Source organism: Miniopterus natalensis, chromosome 7 (genome assembly GCF_054644295.1).
Source record: "Miniopterus natalensis isolate mMinNat1 chromosome 7, mMinNat1.hap1, whole genome shotgun sequence".
Taxonomy (NCBI): domain Eukaryota; kingdom Metazoa; phylum Chordata; class Mammalia; order Chiroptera; family Miniopteridae; genus Miniopterus; species Miniopterus natalensis.
The window spans coordinates 5542235-5555242 of record NC_142087.1 but is presented as its reverse complement, the minus strand read 5'-3'; the positions used below and the strand labels follow the sequence as shown (position 1 = coordinate 5555242).

General features: G+C 41.8%; 1 protein-coding gene across 1 annotated transcript in view; it reads left to right on the top strand.

Moving 5' to 3' along the window:
- Nucleotides 1-3728: 3728 nt before the first annotated feature.
- STK4 (serine/threonine kinase 4) overlaps nt 3729-13008 on the top strand; it is an 86163-nt gene continuing 76883 nt past the window's right edge. The window contains exons 1-2 of the mRNA XM_016204857.2: nt 3729-3802; nt 9868-9948. Coding sequence (XP_016060343.1) covers nt 3768-3802; nt 9868-9948 — 116 coding nt within the window. The 5' untranslated portion in view covers nt 3729-3767. The remainder of the gene's footprint in view (nt 3803-9867; nt 9949-13008) is intronic.

The window sequence follows — 13008 nt, the reverse complement described above, 5'->3', positions numbered from 1 at the left end:
AGTTGTAATTATTTGTGTAAATTCTTAACTCACCAGACTATGAACTTTCTGAGGATTGGGTGGCTGTTCCATCTAAATCTTCTCAGCCCAGCTCAGGCCCCATAAAAGAGGAAAGAATGAACACTTAATGTTGTGGAGAAACCAGATGACACACACACCACTGGCTATCTACTCAACAGCATCCATCTTTGCTTCCAGAGTCTAAATTTTGCCTGAGATTCTCCTAGCCCAGGAAATGATTCAAGATTTCTCTAAACTGTCAACGAAAGGCCACCACTGCCAATTTAACACAAAGGGGAACCCCCAGTTTGATGGATGGTAAAGGCGGAACTTAGTTCAGTGAAAACTGCTCAATTGTGAAGCAGCTCGGTGGTGAGGTAGGCTGGGTATAAGGCAGCTCTGCTATTACAGCTCTAGCCAAAGAAATGCAACATTCAGTAGAAACCAAAAGTGGGCCCCCAGAGACAGGGGGAAAGCTGGACTTATGTAGAGAAGAGTGCTCACCCCCAGCCATTGATTGGCCTATTTCTATGCAAACAAGGACTCCAAATCCTTACTGTATGATTGACCCAAATAGAGACATCCTAATTGGTCAGAATGGAGCCACTTTGATTGGTCAATGAAGATCCAAATGAGGATATAGCCATGCAGTTCCTATTGATAAAATTTCCATCCCAGGAAAGGGTCAGCTCAGTTGGCAGGAACACAGGCAGCAGGCAGGCAGTTGAGCAGGCAGGCAGTTCAGCGGCTTTTCCCTGCAGCATGCCATGAGTGAGAGACCTCTGTTTAGCACCAGCTGCTGGGCTCTGTTTATAAATTTGAGCCCAATTAGCCACAAGGAGCCCTTCCTAACAAGCATATTCATTCTGGGGGGTGACATTATCAACAACAATATCATTCTCTTTTGCCAGTGATTGGTCAAGGGGTGAGAATGTGATCTGATCTCACCAATGAGGTAGGAGGATGTCTGCTGGGTACTCATGGGAAAGGTTTTTTTTCCCTGGAAAGAGAGGTACAGGACTTCAAAATAGCCTTTTTGGCTCTCTTACTACTTTGGGTAGTGTTGGGTTGAGGACATGATACCCGGAGGTGTGGTAGCCATTTTGTAAGCAATAAATACAAATAGGAAAAGCCAACATGTTGAGTAGGACAAAATTAACATTGTTGAACTACTGAATCAACCCAGAATTAATAAACAACGAATACCATGGTGCCTTAAGTCACCACTTAGATGTCTAGGTGTGTTTTTTTCCAGTTGCTTGCAACTGAATATATTCTAAGTGGTATACCACACAAATACACTTGTGGCAAATTATATTTCCTGAAAATGGCCAAAACAATATTTCCACTCCTCCGTGCCCTTCCAGAACCTTGCCACTCCCCCACTGAGAGAATCTGTATCTGCTCTCCTTGAAACTGGGTGGGCCTCTGGGGCCCCCTCAAGAGTGGAAAAGACATCATGTACCTTCCAAAGCTAATGTCTATCTTTCAAAAAAATCCTGAGAAGGAGACAAAGGAGGGATGTTTAACATTATGTATTGATAAACTGACATTTATTTTTGTTGTTGTTAATCTTCACCCGAGGATATTTTTTCCATTGATTTTTTTTTTTTTTTTTTTAGAGAGAGAGGAAGAGAGAGAAACATGGTTGTGAGAGAGACACATCAATTGGTTGCGTCCCACATGAGCCCTGACTGCGGCCAGGGAACAAACCTATAACCTAGGGACATGCCCTTGACCAGGAATCGAACCCTAACCCTCTGGTGCTCAGGCCGATGCTCTAACCACTGAGCAACACCAGCCAGGGCTTGGTGTTTTTAATGTTTATTGAGTACCTACTCATTTAGAGGGATGAGTATGTGGGCACAATGGGAGGTTAGATCCTTCAAGGAGGAAAAAATCCAGTGGGCAGCAGGGTCTAAACATAAGGTGAACAGTCAAGTAGTATAGGAAAACTGCTAGGGAACTTCAAAGGATTGAAAACTGACTTATTGCAGGAGGGACCTGTAATGGCTTTCTGAACTTTGTTGAAACTCCTTGATCTTTACTTCCTCAGGGATCCCACTGCAATCTGTACAGATTTGTGATAGAGCAAAGTGGCAAATGAAACATGAATTTTGTGGATCAGGACAGTCTTGGGTTAAAACCTTTGCTCTCACTAGCTGTGTATATGTGAGTCTCAGCTTCCTTACCTGTAAACTAAGGATAATTATTCTTACTTCATAGTGTTGTTTTAAGGATTAAGTGACAGCTAGGATTATAACTAGCACATAGCAGCTCCTCAGTAAATGTTTTCCTCCTGTGTCAGGGTAATGGCTCCATTATCCAACTTTTAGAATATGGGGTACCATATCTGGGTGGCCCTCAAGGGCATTTGTTCAGGTGTTAAGTTTCGTAGATGGCATAACTTTGGGAGAAGCAGGAAAATTAAAAACAGTGAAAAGCTGCCCTAGCTGTTTTGCTCAGTGGTTAGAGCATCAGCCCATGAACTGAAGGGTCCCAGGCTCGATTCTGGTCCATGGCACATACCTCAGTTGCAGGCTCCATCCCAGCCCTGGCTGGGGCTCATGCAGGAGGCAACCAATTGATGTGTCTGTCTCACATCCATGTGGCACACGCGCTCTCTCTCTCTCTCTTCCACTTTCTCTGAAAAGCAATGGAAAAAATGTCCTCGGGTGAGGATTAAAAAAGACTAAAACAAAACAATGAAAGGTTGCCCTAAGTTTTCTCCGTAACTATCCCCATGGTAAATTGGGTGGCATCTGCCTTTTTCCTACCACTCACTAAAGACTTATCAATGGCAATAATTAAAACTGAGCTCAGACAGGAAAGGAAGGTCTCTGACTCATGTTCAGAGGGTACACATCAGCGGCTGTCCAGTTTGGTGGTGCAGGCTCTAGAATCAGACTCACCTGACTTTAAAACCCTAAACCTACACTATTAGCTTTGCGACCTTCACCTCTGTGGCCTTATGAGAGTAATAAGGGTACTTACCTTATAGAGCCGATCAGAGCATTAAATGAGTTAACATTACTAAAGCACTGAGAACGTAGTAAGCACTGTGTCAAATAATACATAAAATTGAGGATAACGTTACCGGCTTGATACAATGATTAAAATGAGATAATATATGAAAGCAAGTACATAGCAAGAGCTAAGTAAACATTAGTTATTTTTATGCCTGCAAAGTGACACAATGGTGAAGCAGTTAAGAAAGAGGGTAGGACAGTTTGCAGGTTCATGTTCTGGGACATGCAAGGACTGAGTATGCAGGGTCCAGCCTCCTTCCGGAACAAGAATTCAACCAGGTAAGAAAGCTAAAAACCCACCAGTTCCTCCAGGAGCCCCTGGAGCAGAGCTCCCCATGAATACAGTACAACTTGGCTTGTTAAGAATCCACAGTTCTTAAAAAGCCAGCGCTTCTCAAGAAGCCTCAGTATCTCCTTCTGAGAAATGAGGGGTCGGGACCGAGGCCTGGGGAGCAACCGCGGTGGGCAAACAGCATTGCAACGAGACAAGGTCCTCGAGTCCCGAGCTTCGCATGGGACGCTCGGAGTAGGAGCCTCCTTGACTCCAGTTCCGGGTCCTCGCCCCGGCGCACCACGTGACCCGGGCCCCGTCCTCGCGGCCCCGCCCAGCTCCCCTAGCCCCTCCCGGCTTCCGGAATGGGCGGAAAGCGGAAGTGTGGGAGGGCCTGCGGGGCGGGCTCTGGGAGGTCGGGGGCAGGATGGAGCAGTGAGCGGGTCTGGGCGGCTGCCGGCAGCGCCATGGAGACGGTGCAGCTGCGGAATCCGCCTCGCCGGTGAGGGGCCACTGGCTAAGAGGAGGGGGTTGGGGAGGGAAAGGCGGGAACTGGCGGAGGGGAGACACCCGTGTCCGAGCCCCTGGGGGGGAAGGGATCTGCGGGGCGGGGCGACCCGGCTGATAGGGCACCTGCTGAATCGGGGACCTCTGGCGGATGGGGCGTCCGGAGGGGAGCACGCAAGGAGGGGGATAATCGTAGGACTGGTTAGGGAGAGCACTTGCTGTGGGGGGACGTTCTGGTGGGGGTAGGAGGGCAATGCTAAAGGGAGCGAGTGCTGAGGAACGCGGAGACAAGTTAGGGAGAGCACCTGCTAAGGGCGTGGGGGGTGTTACTGGGGGAAGGCTATCCTGGAAGGGACTCTCTGATAGAGGGGGAATGCTGAAGCAAGATGAGAGCCTATAAGGGGTCCGCCTGAGGGTGGATCCGGACAAGCAGAGAGGAAGGCTGGGTGAACTTTGTAAGGGAGGGAGTCTCACTTGAAGGGTGCAGTGGGGGGAGGATCTGATGAAGGGAACTCTTTGCTCCTAAGGCTGAAGGTGAACCGTGAAGGGGTAAAGGCCTAGCCAGGGAGGGCTTCGAGGAGATAGCATTTAGGAAGATGGTCTTGGTAGTGTCCTTACTCTAGCATGGCGATGGCATCTTTCATTCCCGATATCCAGTGTCTTATTCCCCTCACATCCTCCACAGCCCTTCAAAACCCAATGTTGGGAGTTAGATAAGGAAATAGAATATTTTCAAGATGGGCAAATTGAGGCCCATATTTGAGACACAGTCCTATGAGTTTCTTTCTTTGCTCTAGGTCTGGGTCACTGTGCCCTTTTAAGGCCTCTATTGTTTTGTGAGTATTAGCTCCAGATCCTATAGCTACCTGGAATTGTTTTAAGTCAAGATCAGGGAGGTGGCTGAGCCTAGAAAGTCTTAAGCTCCTGAGTTGGTTGCAGTTGTATCATTGATTTGCTCTGTGGACACCAGGGTCTTATGTCACTCTGCTACATCTGGAGAAGAGCAAACAGTATAAATTGAGGGAGTCATGCTTCTCTGAGGTGCAGCATAGTTAGCTGCTGTTTCACAGAGACCTCTGACTTCCTGCAGCAGAATGAGCACTAAAGTAGGAAGTGTTCAGTGTGTAGGAGTGCGGGGCAATGGAGAGGTGAAGGGAAGGGATTGGCAGCCTGGGCTGCACACTTGGGGTTTGTTTTTGAAGTGCACAAACACTGCAGGAGGCAAATAGCTGGTGGGATGGACTCATAATTCACCCAGCTTTGGTGTGCTGAGACTGACATAATAATGATTATTACACTCATACAGCATTACTGAATGCCAGACACTGTTTTCAGTGCTTTCGTTGTCTCCTGTTGAACCATATGGAATTGCTGATATTTGACCATTTTTGACCTATAAAAATGGTAATTTCATATTATTCAATTTATTATTGACTCATTTGGTTCTCACAACAGTCCTACGAGGTGGCTATTTCTGTACCTCTATTTTACAGGTGATAAAACTGAGGCATAGAGAGGTTAGTGATTTGCTGGAGATTCCACAGTTAGTAAGTGGCAGAGCTGGGATTTTAATCCAGGCAGTGTGGTCCAGAGTCCATGCTCTTAGCTGCCTCACTCTGATGCCTCTCTGGAAGTACCCCTATTTCCCGGGGCCTTGTGTATATCAGCAAGGTTTTCTATAGCACCATAGTGATCCGTACATTGGTTATATTTTTTTCTGAAACATGTTGATTCTTTCTCTGAGGCTTTGGTTTAATCGAAAAGACGATTAGGCATCTGAGTTTTGTTTCCACGTTTGCCTTGAGTTGTGTAATCTTGGCAGTAGAGTAAACCTTTTTGTTTTTTGACATTCATTCCTGTGCCTTTTGAATTTTAGAAAATGTGTTACATGTGCAAGAGAAGAGCATTGCAGGACCGAATTTTAAAATGACTGGTGCTTTCCTGCTCTCATAACTAGTGGACTGCCTAGTTTGCAGCAGGTTAACTTTATCATCATTTGTACTAGTTTGTTAGGACTGCCATGTCAGTTTCGCAGACTGGGTGACTTAGACAACAGGAATTTATTTTCTCACAGTTTTGAAGGCTGGAAGTCTGAGATCAAGGAGTCCTCAGGGTTGTTCCTTTTGATGCCTGTCTCCTTGGTTTGTAGGTGGCTGCCTCCTTCCTATGCCTTCACACCATCTTCCCTTTGAACCATCTGTGTCCTCCTCTCCTCTCATAAGGACACCAGTCATGTTGTATTAGGGCCCACTTATATGACCTACTTTTACCTTAATTACCTCTTTAAAGGCCCTGTCTCCAAATACAGTCCCATTCGGAGGGACTTCAACATGAATTTGAGGGGTCAGGGAACACATTAATTTTATTATCATTTTAAAAAGTCATCAATTTGTCTTATTTATTTGTCGTAACCCACGTATCTCAAATACCATGTGGAGAGAGGCATGGGTATACAAAAATAAGATGAACTTTACTAGAGTTCTAAGATGAGAGAAAGAAATTTGAGATTTAGCCAAACCTGTGAGCAACTGCTTCATAAACATCCTTATTTGTGTTTGGAAAGGTATAAGTTGTCTTTTCAAAGGTTCAGACAGTATGTGTTTCTAGCAAGGTATAGCAATCCCAATGCAGGAAATGCTCTGTGTTCATGAGTTTGACATTTGTGTGTCAAAAGTGAGTGATGATAGATTAAAGTTGATGGTTATGTGGGAGGTTGATAAGTGAGTTGCCATTAGATAAATAGTGTAGTGGAAGGTATAGAGTGCACTTCTGAGACGCTGGCCATGCAGGTGGCCACCTGACTTAGGAGAAGAGCATCTGTTGGCATTTGGTCCTTGGAGGCTGTGTTGGCCAGGCCTGTTCATTTATGAGCAAGCTGTGAAACTACCTAGGACCTGGGCAAGTCCCAGCTGAGAGAGCTGAATCATCAGAGTTGGGCTGTTATGTAGTGCTTCTTCCATGGAGACTCATGGTATAAAATATCATTAAGTCATTTATCAAAAGATATTCCATAACAATCCTATTTGTTGATAATCCAGTAATACTCCTTAGGGTGAAATTTTGTTTTGTTCTTGTTGTTAATCCTCATTGGAGGATATTTTTTCCATTGATTTTTAGAGAGAGTAGAAGGGAGAGGGGAAGAGGGAAGGAAGGAGGGAGGGAAACATTGATGTGAGAGAGACACATTGATTGGTTGTCTCCCGCATCTGCCCCGACGGGGGCTGAGGATTGAACCTGCAACCCTAGTGTATGCCCTTGACTGGGAATTGAATCCTCAACCCTTCAGTGGATGGGCTGACACTCTACCACTGAGCCACTCTGGCCAGGGCGTAAAATTCTGTTTTATTTTGAAAACTCACAAAGACTGATGATAAAGGTTTATGATTCCCATAATTACATTTGTTAATTCATTTAGCAAATGTTTATTGACCACCTCTGGGTTATTAGGCACCAGCGATATAAAGAACCCTTAAGCCAGAACCAAAAACAAACAAAAGAGCACTTAGATTGTTTTTAAAAAGTATCTGAGCAGTCATATAAAGTTTGACTTGTCAAAGTATTATCAGAGGCTTACAGCTGTCTCTCATGGCAGCAGCAGTTTCCTTTGTTATGCCGTGGTCCCCATGTAGTTGAAATAGTGAGTTTAGCTTTTTGTTAACCACAAAGTCAACACTTCAAGGAACACATTTGATCTTCCTTAATATAAACTGTTTATAGGATGTTCATTACACTTGAGGAATGAGGTATTGTCCATTGTTTATATAGTTATAAATTCAGTGCTTCCCAAAAAATCCCCTGATTTATTAGATGTCATTTTAACTTCTGAGTTCATAGAAATTTCGCTTCTGCCCTGGCTGGTGTGGCTCAGTTGATTGAGTGTTGTCCCATGCACTGAAGGGTGGCAGGTTCAATCCCTGGTCAGGGTGCATACAGGAGGCAATCGATTGATGTTTTTCTCTCACATCAATGTCTCTCTCTCTCTCAAATCAATAAACATATTAAAAAAATTTTACTTCTGAAGTTTAAGAGGAGTTTCACTTCAGCCCTTTATGTTTGGAAGCTGGGAGTTTTTAATGATGTCATTGGAATTTAATTTTTAGGACCTTTTGTTTTTCAAAGGTCATCGTGGTCATTTTGTTATGTTAAATTTCAAGTTATGACAATTATTGACCTGGAGCAAAACTCCATTTCTCTAGTACATAGTCTTTGATATTTAGAAAATTCTATTAGATTGTTCTTTTGAGCTCAGTTTTTGTTGATAGATACACTTGATATGTTTAGAGTTTTTTTGTTGTCTTCTGGTTTTGCTATTTTCTCTAGGAAGTTACACGTGTGTGTGTGTATTTTTAAAATTCAAGTCTTTTTTTTTTGCAGGGGGTAAAAATTGGTATTGTTCAGCTAGTTTAGACCTTTTTCTTTACAAAGAAATCTCCAGTGTGACTACTTCCATATTTCACCATTTCCTGAGCTCTCCTTTCTTTGTTGTCTTTTGTAGTTTCAGGAAGTCATTGTGTAGAAGATATATATGCGCATACAAATATACCTTAGCAACCTCCTTTTTTAAGCCTGTTAATAATTTTCAGATGTCTCAGAGTTTAAAAATAATACTATTAATTTATAACCTCCCATGTATGCTATGGTTGTCTAGCATAGACAGAAAAATCTGAATTATCTGGAGGTTATAAGTAACCATATATCTTTGATTTTGGGAACTAGTCAGAGGTACATGGCTACTTGTGGGAAAGCCTTTGTGATACCTTTTGAAACTCTCAGCTGCCTAGTTATTTTTCACTTTTGATCATGTCTAAGCATATACTTTCCACTTCCTGTTCCTGTGATACCTGTAGAATCTGTGTTTCCACAAAATTGTCAACATTATCAGCAACTTGCTAATGGTGAGCAAGAGCCTTGTATGTCTTCCTTGGCCTCCAATCTAAGACCACATTTCATTTCATAGTTAACCTTACATTAACCTCTTTTCTTTCTTATTTTAAAAATGTGTTTTTATTGATTTTAGAGAGAGAGGAAGAGAGAGGGATAGAGGGATAGAATCATCGATCTGCTGCCTCCTGCATGCCCCTTACTGTGGATCAAGCCTGCAACTTGGGCATGTGCTCTGGCCGGGAATCTAGCCAGTGACCTCTTGGTTCATGGGTCAACGCTCAACCATTAAGCCACACCAGCCAGGCTAAACCTTTTTTCTGAAGAGATAGTTATACCATTTTAATTCATGGGCTCTTAAAATTTAAATGAATAAATGAATGAATTTTTTTATCATCACCCACAGATATTTTTTCCATTGGTTTTCAGAGAGAGTGGAAGGGAGGGGGTGGGGGAGAGAGAGAAAGAGAGAAACATCGATATGAGAGACACACATCAATTGGTTGCCTCCCACATGTGCGGGAACTGGGGGTGGGGATGGAACCTGTAGCCCAGGTACATGCCCTTAACCAGGAGTTGAACCCCAGACCCTTCGGTGCACAGGCCAGTGCTCTAACCACTGAGATATGCTGGCCAGGGCTAGAACTACTTTTATTGTTAGAAAATTCTTACATGCCTGGCTGGATGTGGCTCAGTGGTTGAGCGTCAACCTAGGACCCAGGAGATCCTGGTTTGATTCCCAGTCAGGGTACATGCCCAGGTTGTGGGCTCGAGCCCCAGTTGGGGGTGTGCAGGAGGCAGCCGATCAAGGACTCTCTCATCATTGATGTTTCTATATCTCTCTCTCTCCCTCTCTCTGAAATCAATAAAGATATTTAAAAAAGGAAGGAAGGAAGGAAGGGAAAAAAAGAAAATTCTTACACCTGTTGGACTGAAGTTAGTCTCTTGGTAGCTCTCCATCATCTGGTCCTGATTTTGCTCATTGGGGTGACCCAGGACACATCCTCCATAGGACAGCCCTTCAGATTCCTTCAAAGTCTCTTAGTTTACCTTTGTTGTTGTTTACTAGTGAAGAGTTTGTAGAGAAGTTCCTAAGATGCTAATTTTAAAATAATGTATTTCGTGTTCTAGTTGCTAGCAAGTAAAATGTATTTTGTGTTTATATTTCTTCATTCACAGGCAGCTGAAAAAGTTGGATGAAGATAGTTTAACTAAACAACCAGAAGAAGTGTTTGATGTCTTAGAGAAACTTGGAGAAGGGTGAGTGTACAGAAAATATAGGTAGGCCAGTAGGTCTCAATCATTTTCTTGCCCCAACACCAGAAGAATATTAACCTTTCTTATGGCAATATTTTGCAAACCTAAAGAGAAGAAAAAGGAATGATGCATATTGGCACTGCTCTGGGTGGGGTTGGAGGTAAATTTACAACTTGAAATGCCCTTTCCCTCTTCCCCCCAGTCACTATTATAGACAGATTAAGTGACTCCTGGTCTTTTTAACACCACGGACATCTATTTGTTTTTTGTTTTGTTTTTTACTCTTGTAGAAACCATGGTTTGCATGATTTTATCTATTTGACAGCACTAATTAGTTTATACTTCATTTAACATTTTTTTATTAGACATTTTTATTTGTAGTTATTTTTATTATAGCTTCTGATTGATATTTAATAAGTTGTTTCATTAAAAAATGGAATTCAGCATTTTAGTTAGCCCAACATTGTGAAATATAGTAAATAAATCAAGGACGATTGCTAGTTTTATAGCTTCCTAAGAGATCCAAAATCCCAGGTTGGGAACCAGTGGATTTCCTTAAACACAGCTTTGTGAGTGAATTTGTAATGTACTGGTGACACGATATTTAACAATAGCCAGTGGCTATTATTAACTTTCATGATGCACAAAGGTTACAACATAATTTTTTATATTTTTACATATCCTTTTAATTCTTGTGTGTGTTTATTTATTCTCCTGTAATTACTGGGACACTAAAATATCAGGGATACCCTTTCTTAAGTTTTTATTGTTGTTAATTTTTGAATATTTAAAATTCAAAAAGCATAAAAGTGTATACAGTGAAAAAATCTGCCCCCTACCTCTATCTCTCAGCATCTAAGAAGCAACCAGTGTAACAGTTTTTTATGTATCCTTCAGAAATAGTCTGTGTATATAAGCAAATAAGTGTATGTGAGTGTGGTTTTTTTTTAATTCTCTTGGGAGTACTGGTTCAAGACAAGACCAGAAGTATTAACTATAAAAAATGTCTGTTGTCTGTTTACTGTATGTTCTGACTTTAAATGTCTGTTGTCTAATTACCGTTTGCTCTTTAAAATCAAGTCTTATATGTCATTAGATTATTTTGGGGTTTAGTGTCATTTATGCCTTTATAGTTCAATAATCATGTTAAACCCCATCCTGGATTACATGGAATAGGTTTTTTCTTTGATTACCTCCTTGTAAAAGCATCAGTCATCCTTTTTTTGTATGTTGGAAAAAATAGTTTTTGGAATCAAGCATGAAATCCAGCAGAGAAGGGAAGTAAAAGATGACACCATCTGTGCTGCTTAAAGACAAGTGCAAGATGAATCTGAAGACTGCAAGTTGACTTGGCAGCATTGAAGATGTGGGAAAACAACAGTCGCCTGCATCTCCTGCCTGCCTCTTTCAGCTTTAGCTTGGCATCCTTGCTGTTTTCCTCAAGGAAATGAATCTAAGGTCCTTAATCTAGCAACGATCACAGGTTATGATTTGAATAAGATAAAGAGTGCTAGGCATACCTGACTATGTAACTGATTTGTTTCTTTCATTTTTTCATAGAAGTATGTTACAGTAGTAAGGGTATAGACTCTGAAGTCAGACAGACCTGTGTTAAAACATCTGCTCTATTGTGTATTAGTCATAATAAACGAGTGAGCTTCGGCAAATTGCTTAACATTTTGAAACTTCACAAGCCTCAGCTATAAAAAGGGAATATTAGTATCTCCCTCCTAGGGTTATGTAGAGTATATTACATGAGATAATGGGGATAAAGTACTTAATATAGTGCTTGTCACATAGTGAGTGCTCAGTAAGTGGCAACTATTATTTTATTTTTAACTGTATTAACTGAAGCATTTTTTCAGACCTTCTCATGTCAAATCAGTTAAATGTTAAGTCTTCACGTATATTTAGGTGTTCTTGAAGGGAGCTCTGGGTTGATTGGGTTTGGGGAATGTCAAAAGAAAGCTATAGACAATATAATGTAAGGAAGAACTAAGCTAATTATGATTATTTTAAATTGTGTTTTAGATCTATGAATATCCTTATCTATGGAAACTTCCCTATAAAAATATTACCAGGGAGAAAACAAATAATGCTTCAAGTCTTTCTTCCCATGTTATTCTTCCACAAATGCTTGGATTCCTGTCATCATGGCCTGATCAAGCCTTATCCAAGTAGCAAAATCCTGAAAGAATATCTTAATTGCACTTACTTTCTCAGCACAAACTGCAATGCCATCCTTAAACTGTTCTGGAAAATGAATGGATTGCGAACTCTTACTGACTTGTGCCTTGTAAAATGAGCTCTGGCTAAGGACATTATTGGATTCTAGAGGCTGCAGTCAGTCTGCATTTTAAGGAAATTGTGTGGATCTGTGGACAGTAAAGCCAAAGCTCCAAACGAGGATGACTGGACAACACTTAGAAAGTGTTTTGAATTAGAGCCTAGTGCCTTTTCCCTATTTTATTTAACGGTTTACACATTGACTCATTTAGGTTTTTATCATAGAATGATAAAAACATCTTGCCCATGGTTTCAGAGCTAGTGAGTGGTAATGTTAAGATTTGTACCTAGTTAATTTGCCCTTAGATATTTCTGTTTTTCTACATTGACCCTTGCCTTGTATGGCTTATGGGAAACACCTACTTCCCCACATCTTTGCCAGTTAAAGTTCATTGAGCCATCAGAGTTTTCTTTGCTATTAAGATAGCATAGGGAAGCACGGAGCGTGTTCTGATGAACATTGCTGAGTTGAGTGTATGGAGAGACCTCTCCTTTCCATTGTAAATATATAAGAATAATGAGTGAAAATTAATTTTTTAAATATTAGGATACATAGCCAGTTGTGGACCAATGATAGGAAAGATATTTATAATAGTAAGAGGAGTAAAGCATGCCTGTCCTTGTCAGGAGATTGCAGGTGGGCTTCCTATATGAAGTTGTGGGCAGGGATGAGGCTCTGCGTCTGTCAACTAAAGCTGAAATAAAGTTGTCTGATCACCACTAAAAAGTATCATTTGCCTATGGTCTGGTGAGAAAGGGGAGATGCTGGTCTGATGG